The following is a 27,296-nucleotide window of genomic DNA, read 5'->3' on the forward strand; positions in this document are numbered from 1 at the left end:
ATTCGCCATTTAATGATGAATACCAATCACAGGTGAAGAAACGACATAACACAAATAGGGCAAAATATATTTCAATGAATTTAATATGTTGCAACGATGGATTAATACGAATCTTAAATTTTCAACATTCCAAAATGGTTTGACAATATTTAGACATACTATACATTCGTTCCACCACACAGACTAGACTACCAACAACTATAACGATGTGGTCAGCCTTGTATGAATATACTATTCACAATAGCCTAAAGGAAATTTAAACTCGTGCATACATGAGTTATAACTAAAGGTTTATATGCGAGTCATATACATCACATTAACTCATATCCTTCAAATAAAATAACAACCACGCTTTGGTTTCGTAGTCAGGATACTATGCAATCTTTAATTTTCATTGGGGAGTTATTTTCGTTTAATTCGTTGGACCTTAAAATCCACATATGTACATGAAATAATAAGTAGAATGAAGTTGAAATATAGTACTAGTGGATTTTGTGAGGAAGATTTATCCATGAGATCAAATGCCAATGAAAACGTGTTTCTTGAAAAACCGCGAAATTTTAGCCCCACAAAAGTATCTGACTTTACATTAAGTTATGAAATATGTTTTAGAAAAGCGACATGAGAAGAAAATGTTGACATATCATGTATCGGTATTCATACTCATTATCGTTTCCGATATAATTTGAATGGACATTTTATAAATCGAAGAATCGGGTGATACTGTTTAAATTTTAAAGGAAACGCTAAATAGCATTCCCTTACCGATTGAAGACAATGCTCGCATGTCAATGCTAGACGTGAAACGTAAAAGAAATGATATTTATATTTAAACAATGAATAGGATGAACAAATATCACAGCGTTAAGCTTCAATGTAGACGTTATAACAATGTTTACTATAGCATTGCTGAATTTATGTACCATGGCATCGCTATCAACAGAGGACGTCCTATATATTATAACAAACAAAAAAATATCAAAGAGTATGTAGACACACAAAACAAATTCTAGGATAACCTTGTGACATTTCAGATACTATATCCTCATGTTTTAGACATACATACTAGTTCATACTTAAAGAATATAAATAACTATGAAATACTTTTTGCGAAGTCCAAACATGGAACAGGACGGGACAATGAGCTCAGTATTTATCTAATTATGGGCCACCATAAGCGCGAAAAATACGAGATTCGTTTTTAGACTGAGCAGACGATGAACTAGTGAGTGAAAATACAATAAACAGTGTCTCGTTCGTTTTCAAAAACATGATATGTCTTAAATAACGAAACAACTGATAAAGGACGGAATACCACCATGGAGAAATGTAAAAATAATAAATAAATATTATGTACATTAAGATATGTAAAATGGTTGGACATAACAAATAGATATTTTGTACAGTAAGACATGACTAGAAAGGAGAATAAACACACATGACAAATGTATAACTCACAGACTTAAATACAAGGGAGAGATAAGAACATACATATAGAAGGAAACTGCGTAAACGTGCATGCAATATACGATGCGTAATGATATCCCTTTCATTTCATATGGATGAGTAGACGAATTTGTCTCGTCACTTTCACTCCTTACACGATAGTGTTTGCGTATTTTTGTTCGAAAATTGTCTTTGTCTCATTGGCATTGTACTCTGTTTAACTGGAAGTGCAAAATTAATTTTTGTATGTTGGGCCAATTAATAGGTCTTCACAAGGGCGCTTAATTCCGTGTCTTCAGCATGTCCTGGACATAGAACCGCTCTCTTTGAGCACTGGGTATAATATATCCACCAAGTATTGGTAGCCTTCCTATCCAGATTACTAACTTCTTCAAACTCCTATTAATCACTATGGAATCCCATCCACCTGGTCATTTCTCATTGAAATGCATTCCGCCATTGAAAAATATTGTATGTCAACATCAGAAGTTTCATTTGGTTTAGATTATCATTTTCCTATTATAAAATTATGCAACTCTTTGATTTTTTCTCTGGCTCTTTCCATTTTTCAGCTATTTTCGCATATTTATCTATCAAATCAACAATTTTTGTAAAGCCGTTTTCCTCGGCAATATCTCTCGCCGTCTTGCCATCCTGAAAGAAAGAGAGAGAGTGGCAAATAATGATAGTATATAGACTCTTAAAATGATTGGCACAAACTCAGTAATTTTATCGAAAAGCTTGACAATTTCAACCCATGTGATTGATTTTTGCTGTACCTTGATTATTTCCTAATTAACGATTACAAATAGAAGTTAGAATTACTTTTGTTGAAAAGTATGTATTAAAACACGATAACATGGTGATAAGATAACATGAGTGACTGATATTAAATTTTTGGTTGAATAGTTTACTCTAAAAACCCTGTTGAAATATTGATTAAAAGATTTCGACTTACGTCATCGACCTTATCGTACTCGGGTTTATACGATAGGATTTGTTTGACCGATACAAGGTGGTTCCTCCATGCGGCTATGTGTAAGGCTGTGTTTCCTCCCTGTTAAAGATAGTAATAGTCATAAAGACAAATAGGCAGTGTTCAAACATCATAATATTTAATCATCCTTTACGTACTTGATATGTAACTGATTCAGAAATGTAATTATCGGAACACAAATTGGTCTCTGCGTGTGTTGTTTACACTATTCATGATTTCATAATTGATGTATCTGTTTGATATTGTAGAAAATTATTTCAACTTGTTCTTGAATCAACGTTTCTTAATAAGGGTTAATAAAATAACACAATTGGAAACATTATTTTTGCTAATTTGCATTCTATGTTTGCTGAGATAGGCGTTTCCGAAAGAAGGGTTCAACGATGTATATGTCGATGATCAACATGTATTAACTAAATTGCATGGACCCAACTAAAAAAATAAATAAATAAATCATCACTCGTATAATGTCACATTTACGTACCGCATAGCTTGCTTATTTTGCATATATCAGTAGAAAAGTGTAATGTTCACGTAATTAATTAGATAAACACCAATGTGATTTCCAAACAACAGAAACACGTCTACGCATCTGAATAGGTTAGTATGGAGTTTGACCATGGTTAAATGGTATTTGCAACTATACATGGAAGGGGAAATAACACGCATCCAAACAATTAAGTTGTGGAATGTGTAGGTCGGTTGTAACACATGTACTTATCATTGTTTGATATTTGTCTCGAAATAATCACCTTGTTCAAATTACATGGTCTATCCACCTTATTAATACCAGTCCTACATCATACATGTCTTCTATGTTCGAAGCCGTTCAATCTACATCACCTATATTTTCTGCACAGTCCATAAGTTTGTAATTAATGTTATATTATTACCATGTATCAAAGTCAGTTATAATAATCTTACCGTGACTATTCTTGTTAGTTTATATATGTATTATGTACTTTGCATATAATTTTCAACCTGGAACAGTCGATGTCATCATGTTCAACCAAGTACAGTTAATGTCATAATGTTCAACCTCCTGAAGTTATTGTCATAATGTTCAACCTCCTACAGTTTACATCACAATGTTCGTCCTCATACAGTTATTTTAAAATGTTGAACCTCGTATAGTGTATGTAACAATGACCAACGTTGATCAGTTTATTCTACTTTGTTCAACCTCGTACAGTTTGTGTCACCATGTTCACCCCCAGTTTGTGTCAGTCATAGTTACAAGGTTCCAATCCATGAAGTTTGTTCATTTGTATGAATATTATCATTTCCACGTTTTGCTACTTTTCCGTGCATGTGTGTGAATGTTGTGATGGGACAATCACATAAATTTACACACTAGATGCCACATCGGTGAACATTCAAAACATTTAAATTTAGTCTGAATGTGCTGTCGGTATTCAAACTATTAACAACTGCTCGACCATTGCATTAAACAGATACTGGTGCGGAGAACATGGGATACATGCGTCCCGTGCTTACCCAGAAAGGCCGATGGAATATTGAATGCGACTCAGAGACAATCGTGTCCTGGCAACATCATATTCAATTAATTCATTAAAAAATACCAAAACTCTCGTGTACACACAATTAATAATAAATAAATAATTTTAGATAATTATGTATGTAAAAACAATATGTTATGTAAAAACAAAATAATTTTAACTGAAAATTAAAAGTTTGATATAGTTTGTGAAATATTGATATTAGAATTAAACATTTAAATTTTGAAAGATGTACATTTATAACTTGTACACATCATACCGTGTATCTAAAGACCCATTTGATATAAAAATGATATAAAGAATGAAATCAAACAATAAAGTTGCTGATATTCACTGGGAACTTAATTTCGCTACATTAGGTTATTAAATAGAATGCGCAAGTAAATACAGAGCAAACCTCACAAAATCCGTGTCATATGCATGCATATATAGATAACTGTTGAGTAGGAGAAAAGGAAATTTTATTCATTAATATCTTGGAATCAGATGATATGAACTTCCAAAAGTTATTTAGTATACATAGATATTCACAATACAAATTATATGTATATCATTCACAGCGATATTCGTGTATTTCAGGATATTTCCTTTACCAATTTTAATTCAAGAGAAATAAAAAAAAAAGCCGTTCGCAAAGCAACATGCATATAATTAAAAGTTAATAGGGTGTAATCAACCAAACGATAGTGCATCACAGACTCAAAAGTTAGTGGAAGTTAATTATCATCTTTTCAGGATTGTGTCGGTTTTTATTTAAATGCAAGCTAATTTTTACTGGGAATGCTTCATCATCAACAATAGCTATAATTATCACACAGATGTATGTTATACCCTCAATATAATGACTAATATTCGTAGGACAATGAAATTTCTGACTGAACTGAATTCGAAGAGACAGAATTACTAACTTACTGATTAAGCTATTTTTGCCGGAATTTCTGTTAGTTATGCGTTTTGGGTCCTCAAACGTTGAGAGAATGTTGTGTGCTGACATTGGAAGACAACAGTGATATAGATAAAGACTAGAAATAACACATTTTGTGTAAAAATAATCGGCGTTTGCAATTACCACAAAAATGAGTGATAAAATGATGATATCCAAATTTGCTGTTGCTTTTAACCTCAGTAGAGTTGATGTATACTCTATTGTAATGGAGATAAAGAAAATCGACTAGGAATCAGATATACAGGAGGGGGATATTGCAGAAAATTTGATTACTAATACAATTTGACTTTTCTTTATGGAAAAAGAACACTTTATTATCAGGGAAATGTGTATAGTATGCAAAAGGTCTTAAATATGTAATACCTTAAATACTTCGCTCTAAGAGATCGTAGGTATCAGAAATCACTTGACATATTTGGTATATTAATTACTTTTTTCACAAACACTCTACCACAAATCACTAGTATAAAATACAAAGGGACACTACTCTATGCAAAATGACAGAATTTACACCTATTGTTTCAAAGGTAAAACTGTATGCATCAGGAATAGGGTTTAACCGCTACAGATAGTTGTCTAGTTGCGTTTGTATGGATGCTATGTAGATGTTATCATTTTTTATCTAATGATTGAAGATTTATCATGCACCATTAGAATAAAAAAACATACAACAAAGAAGTATTTATTAAAAGAAGGCAAAATGAGCCTAGAAAAATATTTGGGTGAGCATACAATCTATAATCAGTGAAATTAGAAGAGGAGACAACACCGTTAAAGTTTTTGTAGGAAAAGATAGAGTTATTAGTTTGTAAAATCGTGTGTCATTACCTGGTCATGTTCATCATCCTTCAAAGTGTAATATAAAAAAAAAACCAAGTTAAACATGAATAATATAAATTACAATTATAAAAGTACAAGTGACTTTGACGTCAATTTTGTTTTCAGTAAAACTGAATGCTTTTGAATAAAGAAATAACGAATCCAGTAAGCATTAACAAACCTCTATGGCTTGAACATTGATATCGGCTCCCTTGTCCATCAGAAGTTTGATAATAGTCTTCCTCTTATTTGCGTCGGTATTCATTACAGCCAGGTGTATAGGGTACAATCCTATCTGTAAATACAGAGATGATGTTGATGGCTAACTGATTTCATGTGTTGTTATCTCCCTGCTATCTATTTTAGTATTGATTGAAATATTTACTTCACAATGATACAGGAAAAACACACACGCTACAACAAGAAGTAATCCTAACTATTATAACATCATAGCACATCCATGCTTACATTGAGATGACAAAAAATGATGTCGCGAAGTCTTAGGCGAGTTAGGGATTTATATGTCAAAGTGACGCAGCTGATGGGTACGATGCGTTTTTAGATATGATATTCAAGCGAAAATACAATTTTATCCAATACTGTCGCATGAAAAACAAAACCAAAATAATAAATTTAAATACATTTTGTTGATGAGCGAAATTATTAAAATCAGTTATAATGATGTTGATACCTCATTTGGTTTGTTAACATCGGCGTCCGGGTCATTAAGGACGGCCATGAAATCGTCATCTCCCTCTGCTAGCTCTTCCAGAGCGCTCTCGTTCAATGACTACAAATGTCAAACTATTGTTATACATAAAGTTCTTTAGTATAATTATCAAAAACTCTAAACAAATTATACTAAGTAAGGTGTTTTAATTTCGATATTACTAACTTTACCTTACATAGGATCGCCTGTATTTAACACTTCCGGGAAAAAAATAATAAAAAATTAAGAATATAAAAATTTTGCAATATTTCTCACATCGAAACTTGTTACTTACCTCGGGCAAAGCATCGTAGATATATAAGATGATATGACAATATTAACGTTTACATTAGCATTAAAATCCTTATATAACTGAGTTACACTTATCAAGGAAATATTCCATTAGTACATTTTGTGTTAGTGGCAAGCATCCAGTTAAAAAGATTCTTCGTTGTGAGAAATGAATAACAGGACATGCATAGGCTCTAAGTTGTGATGCTTAATTGACTAATTTGTAAGCGATGTTCGGTAACAAATATGTCGTATAAAGAATTTAATCACGCTGTTTAAACCATATTTGTATGAATAAAATTTATTGAATTTCTAAATCTGAGGCAATTTAATTTAACAGTATCTTAAAAATCTAAGTAAGAATGGAAAGTGACGGGAAAATTTCAGTATTGATTGCATGCGCGTATGAAGTTGTTTATTGAGGCTGACTTTAAAGTTAGAATTTTGTATTCCTTGATGATAGCAACGTCCTAAAATTATGACTTTCTATATATTGTAAATGTTTCTAAATACTGTCAATAGTGTTTACTTCAAACGGAAAACAAAGAATTTTTTATTGTCGTGTTATTTCAAAATCACTCGTACCTGACACAAAACAGGAACAGAAAACAAATATCAACAATGTTTAGAATCTCCAATCCTAAAAAACACGACACGCTTTCATGTGTGCAGTGACCAACATTGTGCTCTATAAAACGTTCCACATCAACACATCAATCACATCCTCACTGCAAGATAAATTTCTCTTGAGAACTATTCAAAAATAATCTTAGGATATGGTGTTTTGGCTTAAAAAATACCCAACCTCCTATCTTTCTCAACCTACCAGATTTTGGTGCAACAAAATGATTCGCAAACGGCACGTGGTTCTTGAATTAAACCCAGGTAGACATACACGTACTTACAATAATATAACTTTATGTATATGAATGCCAATTAGGGTAAGTAATATATTATAATATATCTTTTAAACTCTTGCTGTTGGCTTGATTAAAGAAATTAGATTTTGATTAAATTTCAAGTTATAGCTCATCATGATGTGTACTAATTATTTAGAAAACCTGTTTAACATACGTAGACATCTGAACAGCGTGATATAAAAGATTTTTATGCTGATGAAATATCAGTTATAAGTATCAGTTATAAATCAGATTTGTTAGCCGCTTGTCACCAACCCAGCCACCTTTCAAAATCTTGTTCAACCAATATCCCGCACCTAACTAATACCCCATCGCCAAGCCAACATATTGGCAATTCATACAATACGGGCTCTCCTTTACCAAATTACCTCAATATCCTCGTAATTCTCCTGAATAAAAATCCAACTTTTATCAACATTGAGTTTGATATTTAAATAAATTACCTACCATCTGACAGGAAACGATTACATACTTCTAAATCCTGTCATTAGTAATGAATAGGGACATAGCTATTATAAAATACAACGTACACATACTACAGTAGATTTATGTACTCGAAATAATAACGAGCGTTCCTACACCAAACTTTTGCACTCTACATAAGGTACCTAAATACAAAACTGATGAGATATCAGGTAATTTCCATATGTACACCAAACAAAAGGGAACACTGTGCATGCGATTATTTCTGTTGACAAAGTAACACATTTTCGTGTATCTTACTTCAATATCATCCATCTGTAATAAAATATATCAACATAACAGTTACCCAGAAAGGCTGACTCTGATTTTAATGTTTATTTTATAGCATCATTAGGACTTTCTCAAATTGTCACAATCATACTTACAACTAGTCTGTCTGTTCATCGAATTCTTTTTCACTTTGATACTATCAATTAGTAAGACCGTTGTGTCATTTCAACGCTGTTCATATCACAAAATTACCTTGTTTTCCAGTGAATATACCCATATCATTTTTCGCCTTACACATGTGTAAGATATTTATCGTGGCGTCAGATTTAGATAACAAAATGATGTCATATACTCAGGTTGCATCGCGACAAAACTACGTAGATCATAGATATAAAACCGATATGACATTAAGTTTGACGTGGAAATAATTGTTTTCTACAATGTTTATCTGAATAATCGGCCTTGTAACAGGAAAGACATTCGTTTCTAGCTGACAAGTGATTTATGAAACTCGTATCAAAGATTTTATTAAATTCGTCAAAGGCTCGGTTAAATTTGGAATCATTTTTATTTTTTATTTTATTAATATGCCTTTTTTTTCTTTTTAATATTTTTCAAGATACCAGATACTAACAACCTTTTGCTGGTATTCTTTCTCCGAACATCTGACCTTTTTGTTGCTGTGTTACTGTTATACTGTTTCAGTTGAAAACATCATTTTATTCTGCTTGAAAGATTATTTCAGCAAAACATGTGACCGGAGTACTGTCAAATTCATGATAAAAAATATCCAAGTAAAACCTTTCATGTGTCCTAAGAGAATGAGAACAGAAATAGCTCGGACCATTATATTGTTAGTACAAGTATATTCCCATCACCATAGCAAAGCTCATTTATTACAATAGCTAAAATATGTATTCAAAGTTAAAGACAAACAAAATATACTGATTTTATACACATTGTGCTATTTCCATTCAAAATTTGAAAATCGAATATATATGTCTACATTCTATGATGGTAGTTTCAGAATGATTTGAAATCAATTTAATTATGAATGTTACCTTTGAACTTTAACCTGGAGAAAAAATAAGCTTAATCTATGCCAAAACATAGATATTACTGTCCAAAATAATCTGAATTTTGAACATGGTACGAAAAGTATCACTTGTGCACAACTTGTCAATAAACAGTGAAACCACACACCCCCTACACCCGATTTTACCTCAATATCGTCCTGAAAAATAAGCATATCATGGTTGATATTTTTTTACACATACGAAAAAGTGTTTTAACGCATGTAACATAATGCAAACTGTTTACTCAGTAGATCATGCAGTTGTATTAATTAGCACGTGCAGTGGTTACAGTATATGATAGAGCACGTGCTGCTGCAATATCTTGTATAAAGAGAAAAACATGCAACGAAATATAAAACAGGCACAAAGAAGTAGAATATAAAACATGCTACTGGGGTTTCTCAAAGATATAAGATAGTATTTCGTTAATAATAAGTATCAGCTTATACACATTTACACAGATAAAACAAAGACATTGATCAAGCATTACACGGCAAAAGTTACAGATCTGTTCAAGTGTTAGTAGAGTGTTCAGTACATAGATGTGATCTGTGCTGTGAGACAAAGTAATTGGAATAGGAAATATCTTATAGGCGTTTTAGTAATTCCTTCACCACGGTGTCAAGATATGATGCAGATTCGCGCATGCGTATGGCGTGATAGCTATACCTCCTTTGGTGGTTCCTTTTCAGGTTCTGGTTCTGGTTCCGGTTCCGGTTCTGGTTCCGGTTCCGGTTCCTATTGTGATCATATTGAGTCCTCGTTTATCACAATTAAATGTTTACACAAATGATAACATTTATCATAGATTTATTCTCATCCTGCAGTTTGTAAATAAATGTCCGTATACCGTGTACGTTAATGGGTGTAACAGTAGAGTGCAAGAACGTTTACTATGAATGTTTACAATGAAGAAAAACCAAGTGCATTTTCATGATGTATGCTCTGAAAGAAACCTCATTCCGGCCTGAAAAAAAGTCCAATCATGCCAACGATTATATATTTTACCCTAAGACAACAACAACAAAAAACAACATATGGACAATGCACTCTTCGTCAATAAAGAATGGCAGATTACCTCGCACAGGTCATTTGGCATGTTTCAGGAAAACATTAAAAGAGAAATTAATGTTTAAGTAAGGTAATAATGAGACACACAGAATCGGAAGTAAGGAGGACCTCTGATGGTGTATTTGCAACTTAGGGGGGTATTCAGCAGGGCAGTGAAAAATCAATACCACAGCATTATCATTATTTATATATCACAAAGGTAGAATAAATATGAGGCAAAAGGTAAAGGATGAAGACCAGATATGAAATAGTAAGTGAGTGGACATGTTAATAACAGGGTCTGTAGAAAACAGGGTAAACAATAAAAGGTAATATTGTACTGTGATTTTGTAACACTCGTCATGCTGTATAGCTGGAGTGAACATTGGGTTAATGTTTAAATATTTGAGGGCATGTTAAAAACATGGTAGATGTGAAACAGCTATATAGGCGATGATATACATTTTTAATGCAATGTGATATATACAAACACTCGGGATGGTGAAAACCACACAACAATGCCAGTGAATGTTCAACCTTCACCAATCAGTATATTGTCCAGCATGCATTGGTCGATAAAGAAACTAGTACCTCAACTTCAGTTGGTGTTGTTGATTTTGGTGCCGGAGATGAATTTGGTGACCTCCTCAAGTTGTTATCGACAGGCGATGTATGTTGTTCCTAAATTATTTATTCCATATCAATCAGAATGAAGTTCATCGAATAATGAATAGTAAAAAGACAACTTATAACATAAGAATTTGAGAAGAATGGTAACCGTGAAACCAGATTTGTTAGTATCATTGGGGAAAGATATGAGTGGAAAAAAGTGAAACGGTCGCATAAATGAGAGTAAGTTTCAAATGAATTTCAATTTGTAAATGATGGACATATATATTACAAGGGGAATTAGGTTAAGACTGCCTACAAAGAAAAGTATCCACACAAAATAATCCATGCAAGACACTAGTAGTCTGTTTATGGAATGTTAACATCATCCAGGAATTCCTTCAACAACAAGGCAGAAAATCAGAGGAATAACAGGAGCACCGCATGGACTGGAAGACCGTCACCAAAATGTTTAAAGTGGTATGGTATGTGAGGAATTTGTTCTACCGGAGAAACAAGAAGATAGGAACATAGTGATCATGCGTCCGGAATCACAGAAATATTTGAAGTGTAACATGCTGTTATAAGCTGCAATAATTGAAGCTTCCGAAGTAATAACAGTGGCTCCAAATGGACTGGAAGGCCGTCACCAAATTAAAAAAAAAAGTGTGGCATGCGAACTGCAGACGATGGCTACCTCTACATGTACTTGCTCTACAGCTTTCACGGAATCGTTGATGACTTCTGGTTCCTTGTTGTCAACCTTTGGTCGTAATTCCATAACTTCTGGTGATTCTTTTGTTTCTTGCCTTTTGCTTTCTTTCTCTGACCCATTCCGATCGGATATCAACCCTTTATTTGTACTCTGTGATTCTGAAGTCTGAACTTCTACACTCAAAGTTTCTTCTGTTTCTGTCTCCCAGGTGTCTTTCTTTGACGCCGCACACTCTATTGGTGTTTTTGAAACTTCTTTCTGTTTGTACATCATTAAAATGAATTAATTCAGTCCTAAAAACAAAAAGACCTTCTCCTTACAACAGCAACAAAAGGTGCAGGTAGCACTACAATATGGATAACAGAACCAACAACAACATTTTGACGACTAGAATACTGAGCTCGCTGTGACGAATTTACTAATATATCCCCCTATTCCATAGTTTAATGTAAATGGCTTTGTCGATCTGAATTTGCCCAATCACAAGGCTTATGCGCGTATTTAACAACACGTCGCCATGTCAACAGTAAGGACATCTACATACTAACATAACGTCAAAGAAAAACCTATATATGGTGATCGCCTCAAACGAGCCGAATCATACACAATCGTTTGCTGTAGAAAAGAATAGTGTAATGACCTAAGATATACAAACGTCATATTGTCCAAATTATGTAATTATACCGTGAAGACTGGGTCAAAGCCGTCGACTCTATTTTGTTTTCAGTGTGCTTACTTTAACAAATATATATAAAATGCACAAAAACCAGAGCATATTTCATTTCAAAAACTTATAATGTATGACTCGGTTGTCGTAGTCTATAAGCAACAACTCTCGCACATATTTTTGAAAATATCAGAGATATTAATGGCGTCGTCAATATTAATATATTAATTGATATTAATTAATGTGTGTGTTGTAATGCCTGCTCGGTTTCAAATTTAAAAACATCGCAGAAGAAAATAAATACATGTATTGTCAAAATGAAATAAAACATGCACACTAAAGTAAAGATATCTAGAAACATTTTACCATGAAAAAATAGTCTAAAATGTGTAGATTTCCATGCAGTCCATATTCAAGTGTGATAAAATGAAGGTGCAAAAACTAAAGATATTTGCATTGAGGGAGGTATATAGTCCAACAGCCAATCAAAAATAATTAAGGTACAAGAGATATAAAGCCATTGAGGCAGTGGTAAATAGTACAGTCACCAATCGTCCAATCACAGTGATACATCTTACCAATAAAATATTGTTATTGTCAAAGTCATCCTCGTTTCCGTCCTCTTTCTCCTCCTAAAATACGCCAGTTTTTATAGCATATATAGCAATCAAAATGATAATAAACAGGAATTGATAATGCAAACAGCATTGTGTTTAGGGTGTTTTGCGCAAATGAATCATTTACATGTAACTAATTGGTGAAAGTAATTTTAACATGGTGAAACGCACAGATGGACATGATTTCACTTGGAAATGACAGACATGTATATCACGTGTGTCTCTGTTCCACCTACATCTAAAAACCTGTCGCATGGACCCTGAAGGTTCTATATTCTAGTTTCTTGTTTTTGTGACCGACTACCATTTGTTACCCGTCTTCACTCCCTCAACTTCACCCCACTCCTTTTTCAAAATTTCAATACAACTAATAGCAGTAATATAAACTTTACTTGTCTAATCAGCGTACTTTGCAGTATTGTTTCCATTTTATCAACACACTGGCTTACACATAAAAAAACATGTAACATATGCATTCATAACTAGCATTAAAACACAGGAAATATCACCCGAACTGGTAAATCCGTACCCACTGCAATGAAAGACAATTATGTGATAATGATAATTATAGCAAACCAAAAAATATACATATTAGCTTTTCATAGTTAAATCAAGAATATATACACATCATTAAAAGAAGGATCAAGAGTCGGCTCATTTGTTGGTGTAGATGAGGTCTGTAATAAAATTGGTGACAATATCAAGGCGTCTGTCCCACCTGTTCCATTCACCATTAACAGAGAAGAAAACCCGTATCTGGTCGAAGAACCATTGCCAGATGGTAGAAAGCAGCGTAAGTCATTTGCTGACCGGACAAAGGTGACGACGATAACAAATGCGATTGCCCAACGTTTGAGGACATTTGCTCGTCTCATTTGTATGCGAAACCAACCAGTTGTTCTTTGTGAATACGGGATATGTATGAAACTGTGCGTGCAAGTGTTTTCAGTTGCAACATCAAACAAATCATATTAATTTGGTTAATTCACACACCTTACCAATGTATTCTAATAACACACCTGTATCGGTATTAATACATATCAGGTAAAATAAGTACATCACGGTTCATTAACAATTTAGGTTAGATATCGACAACCCTGCGACAAACGTGAACACGCATGGTTAATACATAACATATCGTTGAATTGTTACAAAGTCACGGCAAATATCTCAAGTTCCTCGCCTCACCTCGAACCCAAGACTAACACTGGAAGCCTTATCCCCATCCTCATCATCATTATGGTCCTTCAAACCTGCCTGTAGTAACTCTTTCTCCTCCATCTCTTCCATGTCCTTCAGCGAAAACGTTCACATGTAGGACAGAGTATGCTATATCTCCCAGATCTGATAACCTTTAGTAAGCCTTACACACGTGGAAGAATCCTATCGGTGACTTTTTAGATAGAAAATTGCATTTCAAAACCATTCTTTCCTGAGTCTTTTATTTGATTATCTTTATCTAATAATCTTCAGAAAGCTTATGGTATCATTGATTCAATGGACCTTGAATTATCTAAATTGTGGAAGTCTTTCACATTGAAGTTTTTTTCCCTACTGTATCTTCTCTAAATTTGTTGTGAATTGTGCTATTCACTTTTGTATCTTAAGTACAGTCTTTGCTTGTTGATTTTTAAATATAAATTGTCCGTAACATCAATGATGAGTTTCCGAATGACAAAAAGACTGTATAGTGCTATATTCTATTTACACTTGATGCTATTCATCCAAATGCTTTTCGTAATGTTATTGAATGCCTTTCGCAAAGTGGTTGCGTGTGAAGCCCGTCTATAGAATATTTTACGGGTTTCATGTACGCCACCAAGACTTTCACAGTTGTGATTATGGTAATCATTGTAATTAAACATTGGTAAAAAGAGTATTGACCAGAATACAGGTTTGTTTACTGTTGGTCACAAACGTATACACAATCAAGTCATGGAGGAGGTCAAATAGCAATACCTTGTACGTTGCCTCTACTAACACGTGAATACTTATTGGGAAGGAAATGGGGGCGAGTTGTGTACCTACCAATATATGTTGCGCCCTGTCTTTTTTAAGAAGTCTAACGATATCATTATAATTCCGGTCTGTAGCTAAAGCGAGGGCATCCTTTCCGTCCTAAAGTGAAGTAATAGCATGTGTCAGACAAAAAAAGCGGGAAACATATATATCATTTTAATTACTGGTAAATTATAACACTGTACATATAAATTTTCTTAAATTTATGTTTAATGTTTTCAACACAGTAAATGTTGTAAGGGGTTCTGGTTTTCGCTATTTCAAGGATAGGGAAATCGTAAAATAAGGTATTTACTGGAGAACTATAAAATTTCCACGAATGATTTATCACTTATTCGGTATTTTGGATAATTTGCCAAAATGTGAACCATTAAAAAATGTCAACTTTTTCAGTATTAGATAATCATTTGCACTATAGGATTAATCTAATGATTGATTTGGTACTAACCAGGTCTTTGTATGTGGAGAGGGCACCCCATCTGACGAGAGCAGCCACCATGTTGTTCATTTGACCACTCAGCCTCATTGGCCGACTTTTTATACACAAATTTAAGGCTGTATCACCCTCCTGAACAAAGCAAAATTCTTGTTAACAATGCTATATTTTTGTTTGAACATCGTAAGATAACTGTAATGTTATGAAATCATTAAATGCTATGTGAATGTTCACATCATACATGTAAATACTGGAAGTCAAGTTCATACCCTCTGGGTCAGTTATGAAAATCATCCAATTGACCTTGTTATGTTTAATTTTGCAGTCTCTCTTTTAAAAAAAACAAGAGGTCCCAGAGGGATTTTGTGCCCACCATTATTTTTATCTTTATTTGCTCTTTTAAAGTTGGATCTTTTCCCTTCTTTCATCTTAGCTTCTCTGTTTTTGCTCTTAATTATAAGAAATCTGAACATCCATTTTGCAGAAAAGCAATAATAATCTTTACCTGCCAAATCCAAGATGGTCGCCTGAAAGCCATTTGTTTTTTTCTGATCAGTTCAAAAATCGAATGGGCACAAGTAGAGACCAAAGGGAACATACATATGAAATTTTAGAGAGATCCATTCTGTTCTTATTATGAAATAGGGATAACTAGGCGAAATCCAAGATGACTGCCTGTCGGCCATTTTGTTTTTCTGATCAGTCCTAAACTCAAACAAGCACAACTAGGGACCAAGAGGAACCTATACATAAAATTTTAGAACGGTCAATGCAGCAGTTCTCAAGAAATAGCGATAACAAACTTTCGAAGTCAAAATCAAAGATGACATGTAGGCCCTTTTTTCTTTTCTCTGAAAAACAAATGGGAACAACTAAGAACCAAGGGAAACCTATGTATGAAATGATTCATCAAGCACTTCTCAAGAAATAACGATAACAAACTTTCAAAGTCAAAATTCAAGATGGACACCTGTAAGCCATATTCTTTTTCTGATCAGACTCAAAATCGTATGGAAACAACTAGGGACCAAGGAAACCTGCATAGGAAATTTGAGAGAGATCCGTCTAGTACTTTTCAAAAAATGGCGAAAACAAATGTTGTTTTATAGACGGACGGACGAACACGGACCACGGACGTAGGGCGATTTGAACAGCCCACCATCATCAGAACAACCCACCATACCATTAAGAGACAAACAATTAAAACGTCACAAGAAACATATAGAGCCTTTTTTTCATTTTCTATCGGTAAGTAGTTCCATTTTAAATGACATTACCAGGTGACAACGTAAGAGGTATAAAATTATGATTAGGCTTGCTATCTTTACAAGAATATTGTCATTTTGCCCTAAATGCACGTTGGCGACATAGAGCATGGACCAGCATGTTCTTACTCACATTATCCGTGATGTTGAGGTCAGCGTTCATCTGGTGCATGGCAGTTATCAGGGGCATGGGCGGGGGTTCATACACGGTGAACACATAGTGGATAGCGGCACAACCATGCTGGAGGATAAATGTGAAAGTGAAAACAACCATCAGTACCTGATTCTTCTTGTTCGGTCCGTGAATGAACCAAGAAATCATTGGCCCAGTGTAAAAAAAATCACAAATATCCACAATTAGTGATCAAAATCTTTACTATTTATCTCTTTTTTCCCTTTACTCCTCGTACCTATGCCAACAAGGGACACAATGTTATTTTATACAAATTCGCGGTGTTTTGAGAATTCAAATCAAATTGGACTTTCTTAACCTCTCCTCTTTCGTGAAAGTCATTCATATGATTGTTCATAAGAGTCCTCTCATTTCTCATCCTTCCATAGGTAAGTCACGTATATATTTCAACTCTTTTAATTTGGCGAAGACATGACTCTTTCTGACTAATTATGTGAATGTAAGCCTTCTTCTGCAAATCATATGTTTTACTTTGCTCAGAATTTGTCAAAAGATTCCGGAATTCAACTTATCCTCATTCAGAGGAATTGCTAAGATAATTTGAATTTACAAGAACCCATATTTGCATATATTTGCGATCGAATATTCCAAATCGAATAATTTTCGAATAAAGCAATTTTGAAAAACTGTTACTAGAAATGTAAAACTATTCGAATAATACAAATTACTTACGTCATTCAATATATTACAATTCGCACCTTTCTTCACACTGAGTATTGCATCATCTTCGTCGTTGTTCAGAATTGCTTTCAACAGTCGTTTCTGAAAATATAGTTTCATTTGAAATTCAAAGAGAAACAATCTATTTTGGGATTTAGAATTCGGAAAATCTTCCTTGTCATCATTTTACCCGTGCAAAAAGTCATTTTTAATGATTTCATTAATATTTCAACTGATGAATACGTATGTTTAGATTATCGTTTATCAAGATAATTAATTGATGATAAATCATTTATTCTCTCAAAAATACAGTATGGCGATGAATTTGCTTGCCGCTTTGTATTTATAAAATGTAAGGTATCTTTCGTCATTGTGTCACTTTCCCCATGGAGTCAGCAAGTATTGCTTTCATCGTCTCTACTTACGCCGTAAATGACTCCAACAGACTTCCCATACAGTGCGCGGGCGTCCGCAGGCATCATGGTGCCGTCAACACATGAAGCAATATCGAAATACTCTCTAGCCACGGCGATATCATATGCCGTACGTAAGTGCTGTAGAAATAAATGTACATTAATGAATTAAAAAAATTAATCAGTTGCCAATTGTTATACCTTCTCTTTGTATGAACAAGTTGTCATATCAAACAACACAATTTCAGACATTTTTTAAAATCATATATGTTTTAGTGTGAGCAAGAGAAAAATTGTTCACTGGGGCGTTTTTAGGGTTTTTTTCAGATTCAGCAATATTTTTCCAATCATCTTTCCCTTTACATCTGGACTTGAGATATCTACCCTGTTTCGCCAGTGGACATCTGGATAGTACTCCAGTGCTGCAACGACCCCAGGAAAGGCAACACTGATGTGGTTGTTCTTTATAAGGAGGTGAAGGATACTGTTATGGTCAGCCTTGGTCTTGGCGTTCACATCGGCTCCACCCTTCAGTAATATCGTGATAATATCTTCCATCTCGTCGTCGCGACCACTCATGGACGCCACATGTAATGGTGTGTAACCATTCTGATGAACAAAAACATTGTAATCAAAGTTCATCGCACGAACGACGGTAGATTAGCAAGGCGTGAACAGGCACCATTTGACCACAGAACGAGACTTACTGATCGGTGTTGTAAACAACGTTATTAAAACATACAACTTTGCAATTTAGGATTTTGTTCATCAATAATCCAAATACTGGGAAATCTATTCAGGCAATTTTGAATTGTTCTTGACATATTTTTTTATGATATGAAATGCTTGGTCTTCTCTTGGTTAAGAATTCATGTGAAATTATGATCGCCGTAATAGATGTTAATTTAACCATTGTCGTTAATTAGCTTTGTGAGCGATGTAGAGAAGAAATTAATGCATACCCTGAAATAGACGTTGTACATATTGTCCTTGTTCCATTCTTTTATTTCGTCTATCGTACCCTGAAGTATGCAGTCATAAAACTTCTTCTACAATAAAGAAAAGTTACAACATTCAATGATCAAACTTACAATGTACAATATTTCAGGTAAAAACTGAGGCTCTTCCAAACACTTGGAACTTTGAGAGATGTGAACAGTCTTAAGAAAAGCCTGTCAGTTTCAAACGATATATAACATGGACGTACCACTAATTCTGATCCCAAAGTCCGGATTATAAACATGTTATATTCTCATAGACAAGAAACACAAAATAAATCTGCTCCGACTTAAATTTTACCTTGGGGGTTATCATATTTGATTGGTTCTTAATTTTGAATACCGTGATGCGGTCTTTACTACAACTGACGAGTTACAGAAAGTAGCACGAATATAGTTTTATTAGTTTTCATATTGAATAACGTCCTGTAAACAGTTACGGTTATTTTAGGATGGCCCTTATGATGTATAACACGGCTGCTACAGTTTGTTTGTTTGTTTGTTTGTTTGGTTGTTTCCCCGTGAATATTCAGGGTAAGACTGTAGTAGCTAATTCATTGAACAACACACGAGAGGCCCGATGCATGAAATCTTGAGCAATTACTGCGGTAAAGATTCTTGCCCAAGGACACGACCACGTCAGCACATGTATGAGACATCTGTAACTCAAGTGTACACTACCATGATATGATATCGACATCTGTTATTACTTCATAGCCAGCTAGAGCAAAAACAAACAAACAAACAAACAAAAAATATCGGAATTTGTATTTAAAGAAACTGGAACGCAATTAAAAGTATCAAGACAGAGACCTCAAAAAGCAAAGAGCAAGATTGAATGTTCGTCCAACTCTATTGACTCATTCAGGTGACATTTCATACCAAAGCGTAAGCTAGATATTTAAACGTGTCGCTTTAATTAACAGTTGACTGGAGAAATCCATAATGGAAACATTCGTCCAGGAATTTTTAAACAAACATGGAGTCTTTTTAAGGACATGATATGCCAAAAAATGTCGGGTAATGTATTCAAAATTTAAAATGTCAATAAAAATCTCCTAGAACTCACTCGATCAAGGAAACTATGGAATATTGTTTTAAAATAAAAAAAAGGAAACGCCTTATTATTAATGAGACAATTCAAACATGCCATTAACACCTAACACAGGCCATTTTACAAATCAAAAGGACATACTAGTTAATGTCATTTATCATAGACAATAGGGCAGGCATGATAAAACTATTGAGCAATACATCTGGTGTGTCATTTGTTAATAAATATTGAATAAATTGTGACGCTGCGTATAAACACAGTGTCACATCAAAGCAAAATCTGTAGTTAGCTCACACTTGCTCTTCGACTGTCGTAAGCTAAATGTCGTGTTTATATATAGACAAGATTTCCACTCAAGAACGAGACAAACAGCCTATCGAATGATTTGACAATAGAGATTTTATAGGAATAGGACCTGAGAAAAGGTTCTGTTATTTGATCCTTGATATTGGAGTGGTGAAAATGTGTTTACTGGATACGGCAAAAACAGTGGTAACAACACCCCCAGGGACACGTACTCGGTCTAGATTTAAGTTTTACAAGTTAGAGAGGTTTCGAAGAAGGCAAAGACAGAACCATTTAATTGATTGATAAGGGATTATTCTGAGAATCGTGATAATGATTTACAATAATAATGATGAAAACTGAACACTAGAGTAAATTTAGGTCCGTACAAATTTAAAGTTCCCGTTTGGGAATTATTAAATGTAAATTTTCACGGCTAACAAACTGTTCTCGTGGTTGGGAGTTGTGGACTTAATGGCATGACCTAGATTTAAGTTCTGGTCACTTTGGTAACTTAGAGTATATGAAATTATCGATCTTTCTTGGTATTTCTCTGATGTTAAAGACGTATACCTCCGGGATAAGGGTTTGATTAATTAATTGAATCGTGCTCCAAATGATTCAAAGTAAATGTACAATTTTCCTTACTTTGATTAATTCAAAATGAAATGACAACTAAGAAATATATGTACTGTCATATATTTTTGGTACATGTTGCGTTATAAAGTCTTCTTGTCCACCAAATGTTGGTGTTTATGGCTACAAGATACATTTGTTTTTGTTAATAACATCAATTATCAGACCGTGACAGTGGGGTGCGCGTGTTGAACATAATCAGACAATGCATTATTCATGAAGAATACTTGAATAGTGCATATATTTGCTATAATGTGTTACCATGTACAGTTTGACAAGGTTTCGTGCACTGTTTGATAATATTGTGAAAAGAATAACATAAAAACACCAAATAGAAGGTGTCTCTTAGCAAGGGAGGGCGAATTCTAGATGGGGAAAATGAAATATTATAAGTTGTTTTGCTGAAATGTCCTATGGTCTGAAATTCTCCACTGTTACAAATGTGAAAATTTAAATGTTTGTGAAACACTACATACACGTCCTTCAGTCTAAGGTAGGGCGATCGAAACTGGAATTTTAAATCCAATGAAATATTTAAACATGTTTCGTGTGTCTAATAAATCTTCCATGATGTCTGTTGGTAAAGGTCGGTCTGATCACGGGTGTACACGGTAGGGGCTCACCTGTATACCTGTGTATGGTCTGGGACTTTTAACTGAAAGAATTCAGATACTAGATAAAACAATATCTACACACGTGTATGATGGTATGTAAGCAAACTAAGGCCTATGGTTGGACCAATATTAACATGGCTTGTGTAGTTCTCAGAAGGGCTTACATACCTATCGGTACATGAAAGGTCTATATCGGTGTATGATGGACCTATATAGTGTATATTGGACCTATATGGGTGAGTGATGGGCCTTTGTTGGTACATGTTAGGTCTATATCGGTCTATGATGGACCTATATGGGTGAGTGATGGGCCTTTGTTGGTACATGTTAGGTCTATATCGGTCTATGATGGACCTATATGGGTGAGTGATGGGCCTTTGTTGGTACATGTTAGGTCTATATCGGTGTATGATGGACCTATATGGGTGAGTGATGGGCCTTTGTTGGTACATGTTAGGTCTATATCGGTGTATGATGGACCTATATGGGTGAGTGATGGGCCTTTGTTGGTACATGTTAGGTCTATATCGGTCTATGATGGACCTATATGGGTGAGTGATGGGCCTTTGTTGGTACATGTTAGGTCTATATCGGTCTATGATGGACCTATATGGGTGAGTGATGGGCCTTTGTTGGTACATGTTAGGTCTATATCGGTGTATGATGGACCTATATGGGTGAGTGATGGGCCTTTGTTGGTACATGTTAGGTCTATACCGGTGTATGATGGACCTATATTGGTGAGTGATTGAGTGATGGGCCTTTGTTGGTACATGTTAGGTCTATATCTGTGTATGATGGACCTATATGAGTGAGTGATGGGCCTTTGTTGGTACATGTTAGGTCTATATCGGTGTATGATAGACACCTATATGGGTGAGTGATGGGTCTTTGTTGGTACATGTTATGTCTATATCGGTGTGTGATGGACCTATAAGGGTGAGTGATGGGCCTTTGTTGGTACATGTTAGGTCTGTATCGGTGTATGATGGACCTATATGGGTGAGTGATGGGCCTTTGTTGGTACATGTTAGGTCTATATCGGTGTATGATGGACCTATATTGGTGAGTGATTGAGTGATGGGCCTTTGTTGGTACATGTTAGGTCTATATCGGTGTATGATGGACCTATATGAGTGAGTGATGGGCCTTTGTTGGTACATGTTAGGTCTATATCGGTGTATGATGGACACCTATATGGGTGAGTGATGGGCCTTTGTTGGTACATGTTATGTCTATATCGGTCTATGATGGACCTATATGGGTGAGTGATGGGCCTTTGTTGGTACATGTTAGGTCTATATCGGTCTATGATGGACCTATATGGGTGAGTGATGGGCCTTTGTTGGTACATGTTAGGTCTATACCGGTGCATGATGGACCTATATTGGTGAGTGATTGAGTGATGGGCCTTTGTTGGTACATGTTAGGTCTATATCGGTGCATGATGGACCTATATGAGTGAGTGATGGGCTTTTGTTGGTACATGTTAGGTCTATATCGGTGTATGATGGACCTATATTGGTGAGTGATTGAGTGATGGGCCTTTGTTGGTACATGTTAGGCCTGTATCGGTCTATGATGGACCTATATGGGTGAGTGATGGGCCTTTGTTGGTACATGTTAGGTCTATATCGGTGTATGATGGACCTATATGGGTGAGTGATGGGCCTTTGTTGGTACATGTTAGGTCTATATCGGTGTATGATGGACCTATATGGGTGAGTGATGGGCCTTTGTTGGTACATGTTAGGTCTATACCGGTGCATGATGGACCTATATTGGTGAGTGATTGAGTGATGGGCCTTTGTTGGTACATGTTAGGTCTATATCGGTGCATGATGGACCTATATGAGTGAGTGATGGGCTTTTGTTGGTACATGTTAGGTCTATATCGGTGTATGATGGACACCTATATGGGTGAGTGATGGGCCTTTGTTGGTACATGTTATGTCTATATCGGTGTGTGATGGACCTATAAGGATGAGTGATGGGCCTTTGTTGGTACATGTTAGGCCTGTATCGGTCTATGATGGACCTATATGGGTGAGTGATGGGCCTTTGTTGGTACATGTTAGGTCTATATCGGTGTATGATGGACCTATATGAGTGAGTGATGGGCCTTTGTTGGTACATGTTATGTCTATATCGGTGTATGATGGACCTATAAGAGTGAGTGATGGGCCTTTGTTGGTACATGTTAGGTCTATATCGGTGTGTGATGGACCTATAAGGGTGAGTGATGGGCCTTTGTTGGTACATGTTAGGTCTATATCTGTGTATGATGAACCTGTATGAGTGAGTAATGGGCCTTTATTGGTACACAATGAGCCTATATCGGTGATCAGTCTACGTCGGTACAAGACGGGATTACATCGGTACATGATGGGTCTATAATTTCAATTATTACAAAACCTATGTCAGTAGCAGTAAGGCTTCGGTAGCAATTATACCTATATCGGTATATATTGGTACACAAGGACTTGTCTTAGTAACGAGTGATGCAATTCTCAAGTATTTCTGCCATTTTCTCATTTCCAACTATAAGATTCCTTCCTTGAAATTACCTATTTTACGACACAACAGATCTGTCAGAATGATCCCACTACGACAAACAGATTGGTCTATACTTTGGTGTATAGAGACATTCATAAATCCCTCCTGTCGATAAGTTTGTTACAGTTAAACCCGGGGTCCGTACACGTAAGGTCACGTACAGTTTTTATAAGTAGATACGTTGGTAAACGACAATAGCCGCTCATTTACATACACAGGTCACTCGAGGAGTGTACAATGGCTTAATTATCGGCCTTAATTTGACATACATCTAAATATAGGTGGGTCGGTGTGCAATGCTATTTCATACAACAAGGATTAGCCTACATAAAAAATACATGTCCAGAATATTAGCCTTGACACACGTAAAGCTATGAATATATCTCCTAGGTATAGTAGAAATTTACGGTACTTGGTAGTAGTGCAAGTTAAACTTTCATTCTATGTACCCAAAATCCCTCAAATAAATGTATTTTCTGTCGGATAACTACAGTTGTAGAGGATTGGGATAGACTCTAGAAAAGTGGGGTGGGTGGGGGTGGGTAGAGGGAGGGGGTGTAGATACTCGGGGTGGGAGGGTTGGGATAGATCCTGGAAACGGGGGGAGGGTTAGATACTGGGGTGGGGGTGTAGATACTCGGGTTGGGAGGGTTGAGATAGATCCTGGAAGTAGAAGGGTTGGGATAGACCCTTGGTGGATGAAAGGGGCTTGGGTAGACCCTGATAGTAGGGAGAGGGAGGTTGGAGGGGGGGGTGGTACTGGAAGCAGGACGGTTGGGGTAGGTCCTGGAAGTAGGGGCTAGGGGGGACACTGGAAGTAGGGAGGGTTGTGATAGATTCTGGAGGGGTGGGAGAGTGAGTTAGACTCAAGGGTTGGATTAGACCCTTGAGTGGAGTAAATGTTATGATGAAGGTAGACCCTGCGGTTGGGATGGACCCCAGGGAGAATTAAACCTCGGGAGGCGGTAGACCCTTGGGATGGGGTACATCCTATGGTTAGGATAGACTCTGGGGTTAAGGTAGATACTGGTGTGTGGCAGACCCTATGTATCGGTACACAAGAACCCGAGGTAGTTCGGAACCCCGGAATGTAAGGAGGTAATGATAAAAATATATATTTAAAACTTACATGTTCCACGGACTCGTGCTCCTCTAACCTGAGGGGCTCCAACCGTTCCTCGTCATCCTCCAGTAGCGACATTACGCTGTGCCTTCCAGGTTGAACATCACTTAACCGTCCTATACAAAATCCACGTCTCTCTGAATATTAACGTCCAGGACAACTCTCCCAGTCATAAGTACCCATACCTCTCAACAACACACTGAGGTATCTACAGTTATATCTATGCGAAACACACAGGTTACACTTTCTTCAAACACAAACATACGAAAGCAGGTTTGTTTAGCCTGCCATCAACATTCTCTCGAAACAAATAATTTATCAATATCCTATGAATCCGGTTGGATCACAGCGTCCTCTACACCACAACATGTGGTCAGAAATGCATTGTTTCTGTGATATCGATCGATCGAGAAATTGCACGTAAATACAGGTACCTGTGCCGTGTAATTAACAAGTAGCGATCGCGACTACACCATAATATTGGCATGTATCTACCTACACACGCCCAAACAAACAGTATCCGTTTTAAAAGTCCATTTCCTAATGTAGAGGAAATATCAACTCCCTAAATAAAACATTTTTCTTATGTATTAGACTTTAAAGGTATGTCATATACGTATACGACAGAGGTCAAAGGTCAGGATTGACAGGTAGGTACATAGGTAACTTTAAATATTTGTTCGGTAACTCTTAACAAGCGGACAATGATATGACTGGGCGCCTGTCAGGTAATTCTATAAGTGGGAAGATTGGGGTGTACAGGTATTCGTTAAATGGGCAGATTGAGTTGTACAGGTATTGAATGAGTGGTAAAATCGAGTTATTCAGGTATTCACTGAGTTTTAACATGTATTCAATATTAATGGTTACAAATAGACGTCCGTGTATACCGATTTATTACACTGCTTATACGTAATTCATTAATTACACGGTTAATATACAGGTAATACGTTTTTTTATACAGTTCATTTTTAACTATTGAAGATATATTAAAGTGTCACACCGAAAAAAAAAGTAGTAGTTAAATAATTGTAGTCACATAAATTAATTTTTTTTTAAAAAAACGTAAGAGAAGTCACAAACAGTTAATGAAGTAGTCGAAAATATCTTGAGAGTAGTCATATAAGTGTTATATAAGTGTGAGTGTTATATACACAAAATAATGCAATTAGCTAGGGTCGTATCGAGCCAGATACCCCAACAGACAGGAAATAGATGTTGACATCGATATCTTACTCTAAAATAGGGCCGGACTCAATCCTTTTTCTTAAGTTGTCTCCCATTTATGCATCATTCAAAAATGACTTGAAGGGACCGTGCTGAATATGAATAAGTGAAAATATAGAACATTGATGTCGATTCCAGATGATAATTCTCAAGGTAGTCAAAGTACGAACGTAAAGAATTGTCAATGAAATCAACCATGTCTGATGTTGATTATTATCAAATTTTCAAAGTCTGATGAGAGGTTAACCCTGATATATATATATACATATACATATATTTTTTTCAATAACAACAAATCATGTTCCCAGTTCGCATGTTATTTAAGTTCCATAGACCTATAAACGTGTGTGATGATGAAATTTCACCTTATCATTCTTGAAAAAATGGTCACTTGGCCAATTGGAGATCGGGGAAAGGCACCCCAAGTGCGCCACCTTCTAGCAGATCGATGTTATTTTGTTAAGAATTAAAAACATCAAGAAAATACCAACATGTCGACATAATCATAATCCAAACTCAAATTCAATAAACCAAGAGCAAAATATGAACAAAAGAAAGATTTACACGGAGATTTCTGAAAAGTACAAGGAGAATAAGGCCAGGCCCCGTTTGTTCAAAGGTTAGTTAGAATTAAGCAGTGGTTAATGACAAGTTTAAATTGCTGCCACTGAACAAACAAGAGCATAGAAGACAAAAGTAACATTCAAGATATATCAATCTGACCTGTTTCAACAAATCTACA

General features: G+C 35.5%; 1 protein-coding gene across 1 annotated transcript; it reads right to left on the reverse strand.

The window, feature by feature from the left end:
• Positions 1 to 1,965: 1,965 nt before the first annotated feature.
• On the reverse strand, positions 1,966 to 25,405 carry LOC132557942 (ankyrin repeat and KH domain-containing protein mask-1-like). Its single transcript, XM_060222470.1, has 20 exons — positions 25,334 to 25,405; positions 19,024 to 19,110; positions 18,446 to 18,670; positions 18,074 to 18,202; positions 17,661 to 17,750; positions 16,929 to 17,036; positions 15,543 to 15,662; positions 15,104 to 15,193; positions 13,037 to 13,087; positions 11,786 to 12,049; positions 10,087 to 10,155; positions 9,564 to 9,575; positions 8,372 to 8,386; positions 8,017 to 8,037; positions 6,420 to 6,518; positions 5,910 to 6,023; positions 5,738 to 5,755; positions 3,941 to 3,988; positions 2,405 to 2,503; positions 1,966 to 2,100 (listed from the first exon to the last, which is right to left on the reverse strand). The coding sequence occupies exons 1-20, from the start codon at positions 25,403 to 25,405 to the stop codon at positions 1,966 to 1,968; spliced, it is 1,866 nt and encodes a 621-aa protein (XP_060078453.1).
• Positions 25,406 to 27,296: the final 1,891 nt, after the last annotated feature.

The sequence above is a fragment of the Ylistrum balloti genome, unplaced genomic scaffold, assembly GCF_031769215.1.
Source record: "Ylistrum balloti isolate Yb309-2 unplaced genomic scaffold, AGI_CSIRO_Ybal_v1 Utg370742, whole genome shotgun sequence".
Classification (NCBI taxonomy): Eukaryota; Metazoa; Mollusca; class Bivalvia; order Pectinida; family Pectinidae; genus Ylistrum; species Ylistrum balloti.